This window comes from Anas platyrhynchos, chromosome 19 (assembly GCF_047663525.1).
Source record: "Anas platyrhynchos isolate ZD024472 breed Pekin duck chromosome 19, IASCAAS_PekinDuck_T2T, whole genome shotgun sequence".
Classification (NCBI taxonomy): domain Eukaryota; kingdom Metazoa; phylum Chordata; class Aves; order Anseriformes; family Anatidae; genus Anas; species Anas platyrhynchos.
The window spans coordinates 8,151,751-8,175,521 of NC_092605.1; the positions used below are offsets into that span (position 1 = coordinate 8,151,751).

Genomic DNA, 23,771 nt, shown 5'->3' on the forward strand with positions numbered 1-23,771 from the left:
CATAGCACATGTTGATGCATTTCTCATCTCAGTCCTCAAAAAGCTTCACAATTGCCCTGTGAACACTTTCAACAGTACCTGCTAGAAGTGTTTACTGAACTGCAAGCAAAAAAAAAAAAAGCCTAATAAGAATTTGTTCTGAATGGGATGACTGAATTGAACGTGTTCAAGCTGGAAGAGAACAAAATAATTATCTGCCAAAAGTTGGCACACTCACTGCTTACAGCAAAGTACTCAAAGGTTTCAAAGAGATTAACAGCAACACAGGATTCTTTCTTTCCTAAAGAATGTGCACACATACTATTGAAAACTGTTCACAGTAAATTTTATTGGGCTCTTAAATTAGGCTGGTTTTATTCAAGTTATGTACCACTGCCATATGTTCTTGTAATGCATCATTTCTCAGCACAGCATTGTTTGAAGAAAAAGCGATTATAGTAAACTGTAGCCACATCAAAATTGTCAATCTGGTTTAAGCATAGCTGTCTCCTCCACATGTGGCAAACAGTTCTCCTTCACACTGCAGAGCAGGCAAGAAAAAGCTGCTAAAGACTACAAGATACTGAGAGAGAGGTCTTGCTTCGCCACGGACCAACAGAGCACAGGAGGAAAACCTGCAATTTAAGAATGGTACAGCAATCAATAGACCACACGGGTCAAAGCAGAGTACGTATGGCCAAAACCGTAGCTATTAAAAGAGCCTGAGAATATTCAAAAAAATCAAATCCTGCTTTTTTTCTAGAAATTGATCGTTGAATTGATTGTTCAGCATCGAGGTGTTTTGAACAAACTTTCAAGTCCAGCTTTGCTAACACAAAACAACTAAACTGCATTATCCAATATACCTTCAGCAGTCTGATAAAGCAGAGTGTAAGATGACACCTATTCTTCTGTATAATAGGTCTCTTCACAAATAAAAATGTTAGATACTACACATCTCCTTTCAGGTTTGTATCTATTACAGTACAATTGCAATCACAAAAGCCAATTAGTTCCTCAAAAGCAGAGCAGCTGCAGCAGTACTGCTGGATGAGGTTTGAATGCAAGAGGACAATGCTGTTGACCTGGGACTAAATGTGTCTAGGAAGGATGTTGCAAGGACGGTACTTAAAATGTTATTTTATTCTGCCACATTTAAAAAAAAAAGTAGGGTAAGTGGAGATTCTGACACGTAACAAAATAAAAGCTGGTGTGCACATTCTCAAGATGGTGCTGGACATGACCTGGGAAGTCGGTGCCTCTTTCACTAGGATAGATGTGGATGCACAGACCTTTAAAAAGATTTTAGCCTACAATTCTGTTGTTCCCTAATAACATACATTTAAGATTTCCCACCAGCCTTGACCATTTATGTACTCTGATTTACTAAAAGCTGGCATTGTGTATCAAGAAAAACACAGTATGGTGAAGCAGCTTGAACTTCAAATTTAATGCGCTCATTATATAAACCCCTAACTTCCTTAATGCATGTGAACAGCGAGGACATTGACAAGCATAATTTCAACCAAAATAGCACTGCATTAAAGCCTCTTCTCCAACTGCTTCCCTTAGCAACTCATGTTCGGGGTAGAGTCAAAATAACAGGATTTATTTTACTTTTATCTTTGCTAGTATTTCAGCTGTGTTTAAAGACATGAAAGCAATTCAGAAGTAAGACTATTTTAATCCCACTGCAGTCATTTCTCGTGTCCAAGGGAATTATGCTTGTTGCTGCCATCCTTAGATTGCAATCGGAGCAATACCAGGATCCTTTCAAAATACCAGCTTTAGGACTGCGTTTAGGTAGGACCCCAACCCAAGTTTCAGCAAGACCAAAGATGTTCTGCCTTTTGCCTCTCATGCCTACAACTAACAAAATTATGTTGACAATTTAAGAATGGCATGTGCCCAGATCTCTGAAAGGTCAGTCATTTATCTAAGTAAGTCACCCATATAATAAGTTCTGGCCAGATTAATATATTCAGTAGGGAATATATATTTCCTATACAAGGGCCCCAGTCTCTTGCCTTAAAGGAAAGGGACCACTCAGTTTTTCCATTAGAAGTAACTTCTACATACAGAAGAAAACAGCCTGACAAAGCTTGCAAGTGATCTTGTACTGTCCTGTTATTCTTCTAGTAGCTGAATCCTCCAAATAAAGATGAAAATCTGCTAAAATGCAAGTAGGAATCTTAGTCATCATTCAGAAGATTAAGCACATTGAGTATTTTAATAGCTAAATTACATGAAACAAGCTGCTAGGATGCTGCATTTTTTAGCTTTCTGTTCAAAACTGCTATAAAAAGTAACCTTTTAAGAGCAGCACAACATTCTCCAAGGGAGACTCATTGTGACAACTGAATGCAGTCCTTTGCTTTTTAGTTGTGCCACACACAAACTAATTTACGCCTGCAGTACCGGACCACGCTTGGGTGCTACTTTGCAGATGCATGCCAGTGTTCACCATGCTTTTCTACCCACTGCAAGTGTTGAATTCCTGAATTATTCATAAACACACAAGAAGCAAAAAGGGTCACTGAACCACTAGCTTGACAGACTGCATTCCAGCAGCTGGAGCGTTGCTGTATATCGCTATATCCCCTTCCTTCCCCCCTGCATTAGAGCACAGCAGATCAATAGGAAAAACATTGACTCCTGGGAGGCCAACCAAAAGGCTTCAAATTCTTGGCAGCTGCATTTGGAAAGAAACAACTCTGGATTAACTCACAAATCAGCAACTACCTTCTCAGCTCTCATATATTGCTGTTCACCTCTTCAAAATAAAGATCAAAGTTTAAAAATCATTACACCTCTACGAAGGAGCTCGCATCTCAATGCTAGTGCATCTCATGCACGCTAGTTGCTGTGTTAGTTATCAACTGGAGGTGGGTGGGAGAAAGCAGATGGCTAGAGAGGATATACCTCAGAAAGCACCAGAAATAGTCTCTGGAGAAAGTAGTATTCCCAGTCACGGGAAAAGAAAGCGAACTGGACTGCAATTTGGGAAACAAATTCTTTAATGTAGGAGTAGTCAGCTCTTTAGAAAGGAACACTTTGGTGAAGCAAATTCTGGAAGGACAAACAGACCTCAAAATTCCCTGCTACGAGCCAAGACCCTGCTATCAGGCAAGGAGCACAGCTAAACTTCACTTTTCTGCAGTCAGCTCTCCGCATCAGCATGGCTTTCCACACCAGCTGCCTGTTCAGAAATAGGCTTAAGTGTTTCTTTCCCCTCTGCACTCTATTTTCAGTTCATTAATTGCTCTAATTTCCAAAGAGAAGTTATTTTCTTATTTCTGCAGAACAAAGGCTGCTTGGCAGTGACTCAGTTCTAAGAACTCTCTTTATCTGGAAAAGACCAAGGCAGCTTTAGTTACACGAGATTACAAACGAGGCTTATATGGGACTACAATGAGCATGAAAGAAGCAGATTCAGACCAATGAATGAATTACTGGGCATCATCTGACACAGAAGTGATCTATACGCAGGTTTCTAGTCCTTGACACAGATGAGGTGGTTTGACCAACCTTATTTTTCACTTGTTTGCAAATCTTGGCCCAGCCTTTGCCATCAATAGATGAAATCCGGATTTCCAACTCAGGTTGGAAATGAGGAGACATTTCTTCTCAGAAAGAGAAGTCAGGCGTTGGTACAGGTTGCCCAGGGAGGTGGTGGAGGCACCGTCCCTGGGAGTGTTCAAGGGAAGGTTGGACGTGGTGCCTGGGGACATGGTTAGGTGGGTGACATTGGTGGTAGGGGAATGGTTGGACCAGATGATCTTGGAGGGCTTTTCCGACCTTAATGATTCTATGACTGATCAGATTTTTAATACTGGGAACATGACCCACAGCACAACTGGTATTTGTAAGAGCAGGTACTAGATGCAACAGACCTTTCCCTGCTACTTTTCTTAACAGTGTAGAGAAGAAACACTGACTTACTTTACAAGTAGGGGAAAAAAAGTTTAGGCCTTCTATTGCAAATTCTGCTAAGGAAAGTTTTTAGAAGGTTCAAATTAGGATCGTAATGCAATATGCTCTTCAAGAGCTTCTACAGGAAGATTCACCAGTGGTTAAGCTGCCAGCTATCACAACAGTACTAGGAAACAAAATGCTTGCATAACCACTTATCACTGAACTAGATTTAAGCAATGAAGTACATCAGGAAATACTTCGTATGGGAACCCTTTGTTTGAATTCAGATAATCCTTCACCTGAATGAGAGATACTTTAAAGATTTTTAAAATCCAGAACATTGAAGTAGGCAGCAAGCATCCATTAAAAAAGGTCTTGTGTTCCATTTTGTTTTGTTAAAAAGAAAACTAAGACTCGACATTTGTGTATACCTTCATTTTAATGTATGAATTTTGGAAGGAAAAAAATCTTCCACTCTCTGGAGAGAAGAATTTCACTGAAGAGACAAAACTCCAGCCTTTACAAACTGAGCTATACTTGAGGAGGGTGTGAATAGCAAAGAACTGGCAGAACATTCAATCCGACAGCCTCGCAGATGGCTGAGGGGACAGCTGTATCACACGGCGGGATGTATGCTGGTGAAGCTCTTCAAGTGAGAACTGGCTGATATTCACCTGGCTACTCACCAAAAGCAAGTAGCTGAGTAGCCCCTTACCCTGAACTCCAGGAAAAGTAACTGCACTACAACTCCTCCTACCCAGCACGCTTCAAGCTTGCAACTGCATCTGGTCCTCACTTTGGTCATCTTCTATGCTCCCTCCATTGCAGTCCAAAAGCATTTCGCCCTGGTGTTGCACAATGACCTCGGGAGCAGGAATGCTGTATTCACCCTCTGGTCCCTGGCACGAGATGAAACTTGGCCTTTAAGTATTAATGAGAGCTATTAAGTATATCCAAGATAAAATAAATAACCCATCCATAAGTTACACAGAAAAATCAATAATACAAGTCAACAGCAATAAGACAAGAATTCTGCTTCATTTTAGAGGCTAAAGAGTTCTTGTTCATTACACAAGTGTACGAAGTGTTATTGACCTAGGACTTCCTGATTAAATGCTCATTAGTGCATTTAGACTAGAAGCTTACAGCACTCGAGCAAGCAGTACCTGTACTGTTCGCATACCCTGTTCCAAAGCAAAGCATCCCCTACGTAATTCAAATACTTATGAACTATACAATGGCTTTTCAGGATTTGAAGTTTTATTTTTTTTTTAAAAGTTTAGACTATACAAGTACACAATTGTACCATTTATGAGACAAGTACTAACAAGAGCCTACTCCACACAGACTGTTCACTAATTAGCCTTTAGCATAGAATTAATTTCTCAAATGGTGAGAGAAGATTGAAATATGATCCCAGATGCTCTCAATGCCATGAGCAGAGCTTTCCGGCAGATAACTGGGAAAAAAGTTATCACTGGTTTGAGAACTCACTGCAGCACGATATTCAGATTCCTATGAAACTGAATGGGAAACTTATTGTGCTATACTGTTCGACAGATGCCCGTAAAGCCTTCAAACATTTCTATACCTCACACTATTTATAATATTGCACTAAAGTGGAGCTCAGAATTACAGCCCAGATCCATTTCTCATCTTAAAAATACCGGTGGTCTCACAGACTCACATCCTGGATCGGTCACTGCCGCATATTTCCCTGGATCCTGCGCAGATCCTGAAGTATTTGCAGATCTTGAAGTATTCACAGTGCTTCAGACACCCACAGGCGTTAAACAACCTATGCTCTACACAGCCCAACTGACCCTACAAACACGAAGATCGCTACAGAAAGCATTTCATTAACACCACCAGGGCTCCACTTGATCTTGTAGGAAGTGCTAAGATGACTTGCTGTTTACTGTATCCTTGTCTCTAGAGCAGCATTTGGAAACAGTCAAGACAACAAACTGAGCTGCCTCAGCTCTCCTCTCCTTCAGTGGAATGGAAATTCCTGAGAAATTCTCCAGGAAACCAAGAGCTGAGGGAACTGAAACCAACTATAAGCAGAGGTGAACAAGAAAACATTTCTTTCCCTGGCATTCACCAAAGCCATTAAGTTTTCACCACTGACAGCTACTCTTGTCACTCAAGAGTTGGGTATAGAATCAAAGTTTTTATTAGGTGTACAAAAGAGTATGAACCCTAATCCACCTTGTCTTCTTTTGATGCTCTTATACTTGTTCAAAGGGGTCCTTTTGATTTATTCAAGTTTCAGTGGAAAGGATTTAAGACCCTACGTTGCTATGAATGACCCTCTCATACCTGTGCAAACATCCACGTAGAAACAGGAAGGGAGGAGAAGGGAGAGTTATTCCAGTACATTTAAATTTGCACCTCAGCTTAACTATATAAAGCCTTGGGTTCCAATACTTTGTATGAAGAGAGCAGGACTCTTCTGTCCATTTTCACATTTTGCTGTTTTAGAAGCCTGTAGTACTTTAAAGTTAAATTAAGTACCTGTCATGCTTCCTTCAGGTTTCATATATCCTACCCCTAGACAACATGAAAAGATCCAATGAAAAGCTTCTAAAATAATCCTGCAGATGTCAGAGAATAAACAATACCTCCTTTTCTACTAAGAAGGTTTAAGAGGCCTGCCACATGCAAAGCAGGCAAAGACATTTGCTGCTTAAAAATCAAAAACAGCAAGAAAGCTTCTGACCTTCACATCCATTCCACAAATTCCTGAAGCCAAGTTGAAAGTGTCTGAAAGCAATGAAGGCATTGTTCACGAGCTTGACAAAACAAACCAGCACAGAGTAAACTCAATTTCAGTAGCTCCTCTGTAATATTAAATGAAGGGATTTGATTTAACTGGAAGCAACAATAAATTTAAAATCTCTCTGGAGTCAGACAGAAACAGCACAGAAGCTATTCCTGCGCTTTTGCTCAAATAAGATACTCTGCTTGAGACTACAAAAATCTAGAGGTAATTCTTTGTTTGCTTTCGGATCACCATCGTTCCCAACAGCACTTACCACCCGTCATACAAACACATACAGCGGATGTACACAGTGGAATCACAACCACCTTTCAGAAGAGCCCTTGTAGCCTTTCCACAAGGAACAAAGCAGTTACACGTAACAGGAGGTATCAGCGCTTATCTCAGCACAGCTCTGTAGACACAGCCCAGGCCACTTCACACCTATTTTATGTCTCTGAAGGTTTCTGCAGGGTGAAAGGAACAGCTCCACGTTAAATTTCAGGCGTAACAATAGCTTATACGCACCAGAAGCCATAAAAATTATTAGGAAACAGCACTGAAATATTATAAATAAAATGGCGTTCCGAAGAGCTCGGCGTGCTGCTTACACAGCACATATCGCACACTACCCCAGATTTCTGCCAAGAGGACCTTTCATGTGGTAACACTGCTACAAAGCACTCAAGCGAGTGGAATAAACTAACACAAACAGGCATTTCTGTTCACCTCCTCAGCTCAAGCAGCATTGCCATGGTTACCATGTTGATCACCATTGCCTTTAAGTACATTCTAAATACAGACAAACACAGAGCTTGGCAGTTTAAACAGCCCTAATAACCACCCAGCAGGCTAGATCTTGGGAACTGGCTTTCAGTCTAAGGTGCAATGCACTCAAATATGTTACAGTGATGTCTGGAAACTTAGCAAGCATCCTCTTTATTGTATCTTCCAGATCATTTGTAAAAGCAGTCACAAAAACTGGACAGATCAATAAGGAATCTCATCACATCACCTGCATCAGGCTCCAAGAAGTATGTACCCATCTTAAAAAGGTTTGTCTTATGTGTGGTTGAAGTTGTTTCCTTTGAGGCCACCATGCTGGGATAGCAAGAGTCCAACTGAAATCAAAATATGCCTACTGCAAAAGCCATTAGTCACTCACAGTATACTGCTTGCAGTAAATATGCCCCTAGGAACGCGTTGCAGAGATTGATTTCTGAGAAGTTCATCCTGAACATGCGCTGACTAGATAGGATTATGCTTATTGGTATCACTTTCATTAACAGGATTTAGAACTACCTACCTTCTACTACTATTAAAAGTTACAGAAAACATCAAACCAAACCTCAGGAAGATAGAAACACATTTCAGAAAAACTCCCATTTCCTTGTAGGAATTTAAAAAGTTTACAGTTTTAGTTTGTATTCTACATGAAGAACCAGTACAGAATTCATTTTTCTAACAGCACACAAGAGCATACAAGCCAGAAAAGAAAAAGCCTTCATGGGCATCTTGTTAAAAGGATGCTCCATTTAGATAGCCCCTGCAACTGCAAATATCAATAAAACTCTGAGCTTACAACTCCGTAATACATATTCATAAAGCCTTCTTGACAAATTTGAATTATACTAAAAAAAATATATATATTTGCTTAAGCCTGCCTCAAACCAGAAGCAGGATAGGGCATAAAATGCAGAAAGCAGAAACAAAGTTAAGGGGCTCAGGAAGGCCTGGAGTAAGCTTCCTCTGTAGTGGACGTGTAGGCTACAGAGCAAGTGATTTAGCTTTGGCATCCAGTGTTTCCAAGCATGAATAAAGTTAGTTTAATATTTTAATATTTCATTAAAATAATTTAGACCTCATAAATAAAGCAGGAGATTCAAAACAGGCTATGAAGCAATCTTCTGGGTCAGTGGAATTTTACTGGTAATTCACCGTTGAGTTATGCAACTGCAGGAACCCACGTACGGCAGCGAGCAGAGCCTCTGCCTTCCTGCACCACAAGCAACAGCCAGACACAGAAAACCTCTGTTCTCGAGGGTGATGTGACCAGTCAAGCCACCCACACGGGCTCTTTCTGTACGGTTTAGCATTTAACCCTCTCAATATGTGCATGGATACTGTTTGATTCCCCTTCCTGCACGGCTACTATTCATTAGCTGGTCATTTTCATTGCAGAGAAGTGGTCCCACAGAGAAGCTTTACCAGCAGCATTAGAGCAGCGTGATTCTTCTGTACAGCTGTGTGGAATAAGACTGGGAGGCAACTGGCTCTTAACAACCTCAGAACCATTCTGCTACATGCAGAGACACAGTCTTCTTCCTTCTTCTACAAAATAAACATGTCAATGATTTAATGCAGCTTTATTCAAGCTTTTGGCAGTAAAGGTACACTGATTCAGCAGGCAAAAAAAACAGTTTGGGGATAATGAATCTGACCCTGACACAAGAGCTAGCATTCTGTCTCTTATCTACTAAAAAATGACCTTTAACAACCACAGGCATGCCTCAACAGTACTTTAATTGAAGAGTGGTTTCTTTAAAACAGATACGAGTCATTTGTGGTTTGCTCGAATACATTTGCACCCCTGACACTGTGCAATACTTGCTTCTCTGTACGGGAGTCTGAACGCCCATCTTCAGAGACCAGATGGATGATTGGGGTAGGACCTAAGGAGAAACTGGATAGCCACTACAAGAAGTTAGGAGTTACACCTGCTTGCTCCAGAGATGCTCACAAGAGGATTATTCATTCTTTTCCTCCCTTCAATAAGTCCAGAGAGCCCAGGGCACAGCGCCACTCCGCTGAACAGTGAGGCTAACAGCTTACAACTCCAATGATAGCCTCTGCACAATCTTGAGATGTGAATCTCTAAACCAAAAAGCTAGAAAAAGAGAAGTTGGGCAAGTACCACTTCTTCCTCTAGGGAAAAAAAAAAACAAAACAGAACAAAAAAAAAACAGAAGACTCCAACAGGCTGCATGTAAATCAAGTAATTTTCATCCTTCTTTCCTCCGGAGGAAGCTAGGAAAGCCTCACCACTCAGGTTAGGCTGGCTTGTGACAGGTAGACCAGTATTAAAATGTTGGTTGGAATGAAAAACAAAGAAAAACGGACACTGCTGTGGTCTAGGCTGAAGGTAGAACACCAAGGACAGACCTTACAGCCATACTGGTGTACGTTGCTCTTTAGTACACCCCCACTATGACTACTAAGGTCGGGGTAAGAACGACATCAGGTTGACTTGCAATTTCCCTTTATTTGTATTAAATGTACACGCAGAACTATTTTACACAGAAAATGAGTCTTTGCACTGCTCATGTTCCAAGCAAGACAGATGGAAATCAGTTCTGGCTCAGAAGCCACGTAGCTGTGAGCACACCACTTGGTTTGACAGAATGTGCCTTGCAATTAGAATCAGCTCCACTGGTTTCTAGGAGAGGAAACTTGGCTTCTGACCCCAGTCGCACAGGACACGACTGTTTTGGTTCAAGGTTAAAGTACTCCAGAGGAGAGGCTGACCTCCAAAAAAGCATCACAGAAGAGCTGGCAAGAGGCCAGCGAAAGCTTAAATGCTCGGCGACCAACATGTGATTACTGGGGAATGTGAGCTATTCTCAAGCACTTCCCCTTTCTCTGCAACAATGGCAATATATAAACCCTTAAACAACACAGAAACATCTCTTTGAGATTAAGAGACGCATACTGAAGGACTGTAAACCATTAAAAGCTTGTCTTACTCTTGCTTGCAAATAATCATTACACATCTTACAGCAGCTGAACAACGACAACTATGTTCTGCCTTGCCAACAGGCATCTCAGAAGCGTGCGGGGTTCTGCCACACTGATACACTGAGAGCAGATCTTGGTATTTAGTTTCTCCATTCCTTCCCAGTTAACATCATCCTGCAGGCCTGGATCCTCTGCAGTCAGTTCTGCTTTAAAATTCTGCTGCAATTCTACTGTGTCCATTGAGGATCTATTTTTGGATCTGTCAAATATTCCTTGCTGATTGTTCCACGCTTAAGTCTTGCCTTTTTAAAAGCTAAAATTGGTATTCGACGCTTTTTTGGTCTTAAAAATCACAAACACTTTCAACAAGCAGTCCTATTAAAACACGTTGAACATCTGGAATGTGTTTTTCTTAAATAAAATTATTGCTGCATAGACAAAATATAATTTAATAGTGGGGGAGGAAAGGATGACTACAACATCGTTACAGGATAAGCTCAGAATTCCTCATTAAAGCATTAGCTGAAAGGTTAAAGGCTTGTACTGCACAAAGAACAAAGTCTCCTGATCTCCATTCAGATCAACACCCCCCTTCCCTGCCGCCCCAGGAAGGCTCAGCCGAACAGGTTTGACTTCATTGTCTCAGACTGCACCCACCAGGTTTTAATTTGGCCCAGAGGCAAGCGGTCTCTAACTACTGCACCAGTGATTTCACTCTACCAGGAGCACAACCAGCACAGGAAGGAAATCTTTGCCAAGAAGGTAGAATTCAAGATAAGTTGTGTGGCTCAAATGTCTGGGTCTGGCCTGTGGGCCAGCAAAATATCTGCTGCCAGGTAAAACGCAGCTGTAGTCTATTAAGTGCATCAATTGCATCTTGAGTATTCATTGATGTCAAAGTAATGTCAGCCAAGTGCACAGGACAGGGTCTGGGGCCTGGAAAAAAATAGCTCAAGCTAGGAAGTTAAATAAAATTGAATAAAATATAGATCTTAGCCTTACATACGTGTCTGATGTAGCAGACGGCTCAAAAAGGTTTGAAGGTGATGGCGGAAGATCAACAGCACAGAACAAGAGCAGTTCCACCTAGGGAATCAAACTATTAAAGAGCCGAGGACTCACCAGCATGGAAAAGAAGAATTGCAGGGCTGAGGGAGGCAACACACGGATCTATAACTGAGCAAGCAGCATGAAGAATGCGAGAGGGTTGCACTGTCTCTTCCAATACAGGGAGCAGGTGGTGTGAAACCGAGCCAGGCTCTGGATAAAGGATATCTCTCTTGACAGGATGTGTCATGAAGCACAGGCTCCTGCTGCAGGGTGTCATGTCAGGGAGCTCGCTTAGTTCCAGAAAGGAATTGGGCAGGCCCGGGAAGCCAACCACATACGGTGCTATCACACACCACGGGTGCACTCTGGACCAGAAGGGCTGTCCGGACACACCACCATGGGTTGAAAGAGCATCAGAGAGGAGCATTACCACGATCAGCTCACTCGTATTTCCTCCCCTGAAGGGGGACAGCCACTGGCCACTGCCAGCCACACAGCGCACTAGCTAGCTGGGCCTCCCAGTACAATTCAGAACCGTGGTGCTCATTAAGAGACAGCATGCAATTCTTTTCCCCACATCCAAACAGATCACCAAGATATGGAGAACCAGGTAATAGCAATGCACTGGCAGGTAAAGGTGGTGCAGCTTGTATGCCTCAGGTCTGCTTACCGCTAAAATAAAGAGAAGAATATCACTAGCTTCAAAAGACAAGTCAATTAAAATAAAAAACAGTTGGGATTCCTTTGTTTCTTTTCTAAAAGGTTCTTAAAACCCTAGATACAAACAATCGCTTCTTTGTTCTTTACCCTCCTTTACAGCAAGGAAAGGCAGACAAACAAAAGCAGGAATCAGTTCAGTCAACACAACAACCAAGCTCGAGTGAAATTGCATTAAATCCTGTTCATTACGGCATCAGTAGCTGCACCACGCAGACCATGAAACACTTCAATAGAAATAAGTAATTTCATAGAGCCATGAGTTCAGTAATGAAGAATTTATCCACAGGCCAATGAATTGCGCAGCAAAGAGAGAGTTTTGCAAATTAAGAAGTACAATTTACACGCTGAATGAAATAGCCAGCAAAATGTCCTCTGGAACAGATTCCGCTGACTGCTGTTCCCAAACTGGACTAATGGTTATGGCACCCGCATTTTGCACTAACTGAAAACACACAATATACCCAAGGAAGGAAGTGCTCTCATCAGGAAACTAATTGTTCCCTTTCTGCTGTGGCATAAACAAATATAAATGACACGTTACCATCCTCACCATCACCACAGAAATACTCATTTTCACAAAATGATATCTATTAGGCTCAAAGCAATCTAATATTCCAGCAGCAGCAGGCAAGACAAAGTTACTGGTTAGAGAGGCCAAGATGTTAAGAGAATTTTGCAATATATATTTCAAACTGTTACACAGAACGATCTGCATGTACTCCAAGGAAACTCCTGTACTCGAATGCTGAGACTCCAAACAATGTCAGACTGAGAACACCGTTGTAATTATCCAACAAGAAATTTAAAAAATAGATCTGGGGGGCTAACTTTATAAGTCTGATCATGACAAAGTCTTGAAATGCTAATTTTAGAGAAGCCAAACGTATATAATTAAGAAATAATTAAGCTAGCTGAAACATTCATTTTAATGCAGAAAGGTAGCTTCCCTTTGCCCTCTCCCACAATTCCTGTGCTATCCTCAGAAGTAGAGCTGTTAGGAGCCAACAGACTGATATTTTTATTTTCATGTTTACTGATTCACACACTCCACACCTAGTTACCATAAAGCCAAACCCAAGAGGAATCCAAGACACAATGTTCAAGTCATGAATACAAAACACGGAAGACAACCCAGTGAGACTGCAAGCTTGCGCATTAGATCATACAAAATAACACCTTCATTTTATTTTTCTAAGATAAGGGCAGATTCCCATTTACACCAACTCACAAAAATCGATATTTGCAAGCTGTTAAGCACAATGTGCAAATACCCTGCGCTGCTCAATAGCAGCAGGCCCCAGGAGTGCTGAATCCAGTTTCTAATGCCCTCCCATTTACTGGTACAGCAGTCAGTTTCTGCGTTTCTCCAACCACAGAGCCCTAATTATTCCCCGTGGAACCAGGGGCTCCTGCAGTGCAACATGCACTGACAAACGCCGTGCTGACTCGCTCCTGCTCTTTCTTTCTTGTGGCCAGCTGCCATCATCTCACCAGCAGTGCAGGAGGGGATGAGCACCTGCTCCCACAGGGGTGCTCATCAGCCTGAAGTGAGGCAGCTGAGGGAAGCAGGCAGTCAACATTTATTTGGTTTTCCCCCCAGGATGGCTTTTGACCAACCTACCTCCCTGAACTGGCTTGCCAATGAACTGCAGTGCCTTTGTAAGACAGCTACAAGAACACAGGATACACTGAGCTGTACTGGGAAGCCACACGTTTTGTTAGCTTCCTCTGGCCCTTAAAAAAGAGAACCCATGAAGCACAGATTGAAAACCTCTACAAACTGGGCTGAAATCAGTATAACTTGACCAAAAGTGACACAGAGAGAAGCCATGAGCTCAGGACCTGATCTCAGCTTTCGATGGCTTGTGCTTGCTTGTCTTTTGGCAACATTGCTCCACACTGCAGCAGAGCCCAGGTGATGCCAGCCAGCCCTTCCAAGACAGGCTTTGCACCGACGCTGCCACCATCTCTTCTACCACTGAGTTATTGATGTGACTCATCTCAAACATCACTGACATTACAACAGAAACAAGTGGCATGCAAATAGACTATGAGAAAGCAGAATGATTAAATTACCTGTAATAGGCCCTGCTTAACATTTTACCTGAGCTGCTAACCTTACCTGTCTCAACTACATACAAAAATGAGATAAAAAGAGCTAGTAATTCAGCTCGACAGTCTAATTCCTCATTTAAAATATATACACAGTAATTTTAAGCTACATGAAAAACTTGAAGATGAGTTCACTGGGGAGAATACAGACCATTTAAGACTAACCTGTAATTAATTTTAACTTGAGCTAATTAACAGATTTTGTTGCAAATTCTCAGAAGGTTCATTCTATATTCAGAACAGAAGAGTTTAAAGATCACATCTCCTTCCTGAAACTTAATGAATTCAAAGCAAGTGCAAAGCAAAAACATCTTGTTTACAAAGAATCACAACGAATATCCCTAAATTCTGTGTTCCAAAATCTGGACTCAGACCAAATATGAGCTGGGGAAAGTCATCTGGGATTGTCTCCAAAACTTCAGGCTCTCCTATGCCCTCTTTCATCCTGAACTTGTTTCTTAGAAGCATCTGAGCTCCCATCTTCTTCTGTCTGCAGCTCCTTCAGTTCACAGCAGTAAGAGCTCCCCAGGAAGAGGAAGCACAGATTATTCAAGCTGGAGGCGCACGTAACTGGCCACACCATACGGAAACATCTCATGCTACGTCTGAAGCTGAAGCCTTTGATCTCTAAATAACCCCAGGTTCCTCATTGGACGTGTTTTTAGAATCAACAAGAAAAAGCAATATACAATATCTCTGTCCCACAGGGTTTCAAAAGCTTTTACGTGTGTTTCTTAATGGCTAACCACACATTAAATTACGAGCATGAAGCTCGACGTTTTCCAGATCATAACTGTAATACCATGGGTGTCTAGGACTCTGCAGAGTGTGTTAACCACTTCCTTTCTGCCAGGTTCCCAACGGATATTTTTGACTCAAGACGTCAGTTAGTTGCTTAACAGATCCTAGAGCAGCATTTCACTCCTGTCTCGGTGATAAAAAACCTGCAAAGGGTGAAATACTTGGAGTGCTTTCAGAACAAAGCAACAGGACCCGTTTTCATACATATTTTTTCTTCCATTGACACCTTTCAGAGCTTAACAGAAGTGGTGTTTTAGCTTTTAAAGTGTAAAAGACTTGTCAAAAAAATGACTAAAAGCATTTGGTGAAGAAAAGAACTGCAGCCATCAACTACAGGCAGGTCATGTGTTTGCCCACAAAAACAGGAAACAGCTAGCCATGGAAATATCTAAGCATGCCATGAAATAATATGCAAAGTGCACAGTAAGCAGGCTGCTCAAGTCAATATTTCTCCCCAGTGCTTTGCTTAACTCCTATGTTTGTTAACTACAGCTCATTCCAAACAAGTGGCCAAAAATTCATTTGTTTTTGCAGCGCGTGCTAACACAAGAGACCATCAACAATGACATAAAACAGCAGTTAAGCTGCAGACACTTATTCCAAAACAAGAAAATCCATACAAGGTGCTGTTCCACAGCTCTTTTTGTAATGTGTTTCCAACAGTAAATATGCCTGAATTTTCAACAAAGACAGGAAGCAAAGTAGATGAGAGCCTGGGAATCAAACAATGGGAGGGAAAACAGCTGAGCCTTTTCAGTAGTGGGCACCGAGCTTGTTCCCCTCCCCAGGCTTCAAGCATCGAAGACGAATCATCAAGAACGCAACGGGGAAATAAAATACTTCTCTGTATTTTTAAAGCTTACTTTTTGTTTTCAGGAGTACTTGAGAATGGCTTTCTTCCTAGCTTCCTTTTTCTCATGGGCCTGTCAGCCCCTCCCCTCTTCACGTAAGCAGAACGCATTTTTCCAAGAAAAAGACTAAAATGAAGAAAAAACTTAGGGATTTATGAGCAGGTGCGGCACTTCACTTGATATATAGTTATTTTTAATGCCATTTTAAAATAATAAGCTTTAAAATGATGTGGTGCTTGATCAGGAATCTCATTACAATCCAGATCGAGGGATTATATTTTGCTTTGTCAATCTGGAAACAGGCAATTTCTTTCTGATGCACTCTATCATTGAAGTGTATTTATGCCATCTAGAATCTTATTACTTTCCTGTAATTTAGAGATACTTTAACTCATGGAGATTTATCCTAAATGTAGTGCTTTTTTTTGGTCCTGTATAACCAAAGAAATCCAGTCAGCCTGTTGTCTCAAAGCAGCAAATTTAAACCATTAATATTACCCGATAAGCAAAAGGGCACCACATGTTACACTAAAGACAGATTCATGCTTTAGCTACTTCAGCTATTCTAGTAGAACAAAGGAAAAAAGTGATCAATTTTTTACAGGATTTTAATGAAAACATGCAGCTTGGAGGGGGAAAAGGTTTCAGCCACAAAAATATCAATAAATCTTGCATTGCTTATTTTAAAATAAAATTTAAAGGTATTTCCACAACAAGCTCCTGCCATCGATGGCCAGTTTACCTACAGGCTTCTCCTCACTGGCTCCAGTGGAGGCTGACAGATACCAGGCACTTTAACGGGGTGGAAATGTTATTTCAGATATTCAAAAAGACAGCAAACTACCTTTGAAAGTCCGTCTCCTGTCACAGAGAGATCTGAAAAATCTCAGTTTTCACAGAGCTATAAGCTCTTAAAACGCACTTTAAATTGACTAACATAACAGGACGGGTTTAAAGCACGTTGGCTGTGTTTAGTCATGGTACTATTCACACTTACTTCCAAAACCAATTAATCCACGGCTGCAAATAAGACAGTTTCTAGATTAGCCATAACAGATTTTCCAGAGCTTCCAGCGGCTCCCAAAAAAACCCTCTGGTCTCAGGACATTTGATGTATTGTTTTCAAAATCTTACTTTTTTTTTGCCACTTGCATATGCTCCACCTTTGGAATGCCATAATAGCTGATTATTCGTTATCTAATATTATTTTGGAAATTAAACTCAAAGGGAATTATCTAATGCACGTCAGACTGAAAACAAGCTGTGAATCTTTAAAGTTAATTTTAGCTTTACACACAGTTAAAAAGGCTTCAAGATTCAAATTCTTAACTGCCTTCTAACATGAAGAACTATTTATTCGGCTAAGTCACCATATTACTTTAAATGAAAACTTCTTAAAGGTAGCATTAAAAATTGCATCTTGTCTTTAAGAGTTTTATAAAAGCAGCTTCTTAGTTTTTTCCCCCCCAATATTTTTAACCATGGTAACTTGACAAGAGTCTAAGTAAACAGTCATTTCTCCACATTTCAGCCACTTTCAGCATTAGTAAATTTCAATATGAGCAGGAGGAAAGATAAGCCGAGATTCTATTCAGTCTGATAAACATCTGGACAAGTTTCTCTTTCTATAAATGTATGTATACACGCAATTTTCAATAAGTTATGACAGATATACCACAGAACTGCCCAAAATCCATCACGTCACAAAGTGCAGCCACTCAGTGAAGGTGTATCACCTGCGTTAGGCATGCCAGACTACGGCATGATAACTCCTAGACTGTAATTCCAGCCTCTTTCCAAGTTCAGGAGATAACTTAATTAAAATATTTGCATCCAGCCCTTACTGTTTTCAAAGCAAGTTAGATACTATCTGAAACCACACAACTCATAGGTAAAAATTAATTGCCTTCAAGCTTACATTAGATTTTATGTAGCTTGCTTCAATATTAAAGGAAGGCACAAAGCATGCAGCAACAAATCTCCCAACTCACTTCCTACAACAGCACTTCACAAGTTCTGTTTCAGACTTGATAGACAAGGTTTGTGCCTTGAAGTACATCGTCAGGGATGTGTTACGGTTCAATAAGCTCATTTTTGGATTTCAGTGGAAGAGCATAAAGAGAAACCATTTTCAGCATCAACTTAAAAAGAAAAAAATCCTACTGCATCTATTTTAAAGTCTTTATATCATAGTTTTCTGCAAAACACTTGTCAGTCTCGGTTCAGGTCAAAATGGAATCAAAACCAGTTTTTGTCTTAATATAGCGGCACTCACCCTCCACAGAGCTTCACAAAGCTCTCCCAAAACACACTAGAGCTGTGTGAAAGGAATGCTGATTGCACTTTACTCTCCTTCAAGCACTTCTTTGAAGCCCAGGATGGGAAAAGTGGGCAAATAGGAAGCTTGTAGTGTAAATGACCCATTCCGAAAGTGGCATTCCCTTGGTTGCCTGGGGAAAGCAACAATTTCATGCTTGCTTCTCTAGCTGAAAACCGGGTATTAGTTTGACTTCATTGGTTCCAATCCAAAGAACTGGAAGACGCATCATCCAGGAAGTCTTCAAGGTCCACAGGGGCTTTGCTAGCACTGGTGATATTCATTTCCAGCTACTGCATCAACTGAACTACCTCTCCAGCTGCAGGAACTCTCAGGTAAGGAGAAAGGATTTTGCAGGTAAGTTGCTGAGTACTTTTAAAAATTTTAAGACCAAGATAACATCCCACACAACACAAGTCAAGCCAGAAACGGTGACCTTTGTTAGACAACTCGGCATAACGAACACTGATGCCACGCTGAGTAAAGGTTTCCTCTGTAGGAGGAAGAAAAGAAAAAGCCTAACAGCTGAGCATCTCGGGGTGAGTTTAAGCCTCTATTTGAAGAGACATTCTCTGAAAGGCTTGGGGGCAAATAAACGATAGCAACAGAAAAATCAAACATACTGTTAAAGTCATTTGCTGGGTGCCTTAAATTCAGGCTTGGTACACGCCAGCATTTGTTACTCATTTAAGTCGAGCTGCTGGAACAGTTAAAATAACATCACAGCACTTTGCTGCTGAGACTATGCAATATAATACTTCCACTTTAGCAATCACAGAAGTTGACACGAACACTCCTTCCAGAAATATTTGATCAAATTATGCAATCACGATTCAACCAAAGGAAAATAGTAACAAAAAATGTCAAGCTATCAGATACTGTTTATATTCTTGAAAAAAATTGGCTCACAGTGACACTCCTCTACATACTTCGGAAGAAACATTAACAGTTTGGACAGATTACCAACAGGAATAGATTACTGCATGTTTTTAAAAACAGTAACGTAACAGAAGCAACAGAAGAGGTATGTTCATTTAGCAATCACACTCTGAACAAGTTCAAGTGATAACACACTGCCCTGGCGTAAGAAATAAATCATATGTACTACCACTAATATGAATTGTCTCGGAAAGCATCCTGTTCAGCTGACTTTCTTTTTATAAACATTCTTCTCCTCTTAGTTCACTGTTGTTATTTTTCAACTACCATTTTCTCCTAGTTGCATATGTAGTACAGCCTCTTTCTTTTTACAGAAGGGAAAAAAAGCATTAATGTAAGAACAAGCTAAATATTCATTAAAAATTACTCTGGAAATTTTATTATGCCCAAGATACAGAAGAGTTTGAGAGCTCAAACTTAATACCAATAGTCTGAAGTGATTCCCATTACACCCAATAAAGCATTGTGAAAAATCCTGATGTCAGCACTTGAATTCAAAGCATCCTTGAAGAAATAGCTTAAAAGAAATTTTGCCTTCAACAGCAAGCTAAGGACTCCTCAGCTCAGCAAACAACTAGAGATTTTTTTTTCAAGGAAATCGTTTCTTCTCTGGTGTAAGAACAAGAGCCAGTATATTTCACTGAAGGCTAAAGAGTTGCATACACAATCAAATTTAAATTTAAAAAAATCAAGTTTAATCGTCAAAATGTAGTAGTGCATCAAAAGACCTTCCACATATATCACAGTCAGATTCTCCACCACTTATGAAAATAACCGCCCTCTGCCTTGACGTGTTTGCAAGAGCAAGACCTGCATGCATAATCCTGGACACAGCTTCAGGAATATGATAGAGAAATGGAAGGATTTCACGCAGAACAATTTAATCCTTTTTTTGCCCTGCAACTGCAGAAGATCACTTCCGTAAGGAACTCTGCACTCCAAACCATGTGATCTCTCTCAATATTTACACTAAGAACACTATTAAAACTCTCCTCTGAAGCCATTAAGCACAGCATTTTCAGTGAAACAAAATAGCTATTTAGATTATTTAGGTTTTAACTGCTCTTATCAAGTAGAAGTTGGCCTGATGGCTCCCCCTCAGCTGCTCTTCCTAACTCATGACAGCCACACAGCTGTGGTTTTGGCTGAATATACTTTAAAAGACCTACTTCCTCTGTTTTCTAAAAGAGGAAAAAACATGGGGAGAAAGAGAAAAAGAAGAGAGAAGCAGGGACCCTAAGTAGGATTTAAGTCTTTTTCAGTTACAGTTTTAACACTAGTATACAAATGAGCAGCCATGCACCCAAGAGGTTTTTTGTTCATCTTTCTGGCCTCCCTTGGTTTTTTGTTCTCCCCACAAAGCATTGACACTGCTCCTGATGCTTTTTCCTCTTCTGTTCGCTTATCTTGCTTTCATGATATTCTCTGTGTTCTCTACTCTTTTCCACTCCATACTGTGGAAGATGCAACCCCAACCATCCTTTAATCAACGTACTTCATGCTTTCTCCCAGGCCAGATTCAATTGCTCCCAATTACCAACAGGGAAGTACGCTTCAAACCCACTTTGGCTGTAAGTTTAAAACAAATCTGTCTATGAATTGTATGTAAAGTGTCAGGGAAAAGAGAACACATTAGGTAAAAAATACACCAGGGAAAGAAGAAACCATCAAAACACATCTCCTGTACTTGGAACACCATCTCACACTTGTGTGTTTCACAGCACCTAGCAAACAGTGCCCAGTTAGTACTTAGCAACACAAAGAACTGTTGAGTAAGAAAATGATAGCAAAACTTAATACTCACAGCCATAATCAACTCAAAAGGGTGTTTATACACCCGCACGGGAGACTGGTACTTCTGCACCATTGTTGTGGTTACTATGGTCAACTCAAACCTGAAAAAAAAAAATGTTTAAAAATCATTCATCAAACATAAGAAGCTAGTTTTAATCCTCAGACAAATATTTTGAGTATGATATCATGCTTGCAGTTCTATCCGCAACTCCATGAAGACCTTTTTTTTTTTTTTAAATGAAACAACGGGTCTCTGAAAAGCTATGTGTATTTTTGTCGGAAATGACTCGTTATAATTTCTTCCAAAAAAAGACTTGAAATTAGCACATTTTCAGTCCAGTTTTAGTAACAAGCCTTCAACAGACTTGACGACTATTCATCTGGGTGGTGAGACTTCCTGCACTGCTGCTGAGAACCAAACATTAGCACATACAAGCCAAAGGCAGAGAAGCTTTGCCTGGCTCCCCAGCACAGTAACTGGGCTGCTTATGGCTCATTCTGAATTGGGATTAGTTTAAAAAAAAAAAAGTTTTAAAATACTCCAAACTTTAAAAGCCCTCACTTTCAGAAATAATAAAAAAAATATTACAGCAAACTAAGACCATGCATTCCTACATCACTTCCAAATCAAAATAACCAGGATTTTTTAAGAGAGAGGCTTAAGAAATAGCTGGGGAGGAAGCAAACCTTAGAGCAACTACAGATATTCCAACATCATCAGAAAGAAATTCACCAGCGAACCGAACAGGAGCTACTCCAGCAGCGTTATATCTGCTTACCCCAGCAAAGTGTTTGACCCAAACTTTCTTGAAGGCAATTACATTTATTGAAGAATACTGGCAGCCGCGCTTGTAGATGAGAACTCTGGCTGCTAGCCAGCCTAATTTTAGCGAGAAATGGCTTTATTACAATAAGTTAATTTTGCTTTCTTCTTTTTTTTATCCTTTTTTTATTTTTCGAGCGCGTTCTCACATTACCTACAGCACTTCTGGAAGGAGTTACCAACTCGGAGCGCTGAGCGCCGGCACCGCAGCTCCTCGGAAACCCACCAAACCCCGGACTCCCAGGAAATTTAAGGAATTTCCCCGCGGCTGACCCCATCTTCCAACCCCCCCGAAGCAGCAGCAAAGCCCAGCACCCTGCCAAAGCCTCGAGCAAACAAAGAGCCCAGCACCTGCAGCGGGCTGAGGTGCCCGGGGGGGGGCTCGGGGCTGCCCCCGGTAACGGCCTGGAGGGTGCTGGGGGACGACAAGGGGGGGCTGAGGGGACTGAAGGGGGGCTGGAGGGGGTGGAGGAGAGAGGGAAGGGAACGGGGAGAGGGGCTGAGGGGGGACAGAGGGGGCTGAGGGGGAGCTGGGGGGGGGCTGAGGGAAGGGAGCTGGGCGTGGGGCTGAGGTGGGCGGGAGGTGGTTGAGGGGGACGGGGGCTGAGGGGGCACAGAGGGGGTCGGGAGGTGGCTGAGGGAGAATGGGGGGGTGAGAGGGGCTGAGGGGGACCGGGGCTGAAGGGACAGAAGGGGACTGAGGGGACCGGGGGAAGGAGGCGGACGGAAGGTGGCTGTGAGGGACGGGTAGCGGCTGAGGGGACCGGGGGGAGGCTGAGGGAGGACTGGAGGTGGCCGGGGGGGTATTAGAGGTGTCTGAGGAGGCTGAGGGGACCGGGGGGGACCGCGGGACCGCGCCGAGGGCCGCCTTACCGCCTCGCCGCCCGCCGCGCTCTGCCCTCCTCATGCCGGCGCGGGGCAGCGCCGCCGCCGGTTCCGGCGGGGGAGGGGCGGGGGCGCCGCCGCCTGTTGTTACTGGTGACGGGGCGGGGGGGGGAGGGAGCACTGCGCATGCGCGCCCGGCCTCACGATGGGAGGGGGGAGGAGGAGGAGGAGGAGGAGGGAGGCGGGCGCTGTCTCCCCGCGCGGCCGTTTGCGCATGCGCAGTGTGTGAGGGGAGCGTGGTCGCTGAGGGGCTGTGGTCGCCCCCCCCCCCTTTTCCTCACTAAGCGTCCCTCAGCCCAAGCTCGGTGTTAAACCCTTCAGTTCTGCCCCCTCTGTGTGAGGCTTCAGCTGATAATGTTTAATAACGTCCCTCACAAAGGCACGGCTGTGGCTCTGCCGAGCTCCTTATCGTTATCTGCGGCTCCTCAGGGCTTCGAAGTGGGGCAGAGTGCCTCAGGAGGGAGGGGAGAGGTTCGGGGTGAGGCAGGGCGGGGGGACACCGGGAGCTGTGCTGGGTGTGAGGGGACAGGGTAATGGGACAGGGCGTGGGGCAGCACCGCTGGGGTCACCAGGCACTGTGGGGTGACCTGACGGGGGGAACAAGTGGGGAAAAAACTGACCCAAAAGCCTGCCTGAGGCTTGAAGTGGTGAAGGGCTCCAAGAAGGGAGAGAAACTGCCCCCAAAACCTGGCAGGGCTGAAAGAGGGGTGAGAAGCGGTCTGGAAAGCCTGTCCAGGGGCTTGAAATGATGAAGGACTAGCAGCAGGGTGAGAAACTCTCAAAGCCCCTCCTGGGACTTGAAATGGCAAAGGACTGAAGCCTAGCGTCTTCTAGGTATTTTCTCAGGGCAAGCACTGTACCATTTTAGTAGAGATAACAGCAGCCCTGTTTGGGTTCTTTGCCTGAGGAGGAGTAGAAGCCGTCCTGGGACCTGGAGGCACACAGAGCACAGCCCTGCCAGCGCAGTGGGAGCACAGAACCAGGCCTCCAACACGCCTGAGCCGCCACCTGCCTCGCTCTGCTGTCCCCAGGCAGCCATCACCCAGCTCAGGATGCCTCGCAGCTCCACGTGTCTAAACGACAAGCTCC

The 23,771-nt window shown here is 42.5% G+C and overlaps 1 protein-coding gene across 1 annotated transcript in view; it reads right to left on the reverse strand.

The window, feature by feature from the left end:
- The window catches only part of SEC14L1 (SEC14 like lipid binding 1), a 44,348-nt gene extending 21,543 nt beyond the window's left edge, over positions 1 to 22,805 (reverse strand). Inside the window, exons 1-2 of the mRNA XM_038165281.2 lie at positions 22,671 to 22,805; positions 20,985 to 21,075 (exon numbers count right to left, since the gene is read on the reverse strand). Coding sequence (XP_038021209.1) covers positions 20,985 to 21,047 — 63 coding nt within the window. The 5' untranslated portion in view covers positions 21,048 to 21,075; positions 22,671 to 22,805. The remainder of the gene's footprint in view (positions 1 to 20,984; positions 21,076 to 22,670) is intronic.
- Between the last annotated feature and the right edge of the window lie 966 nt (positions 22,806 to 23,771).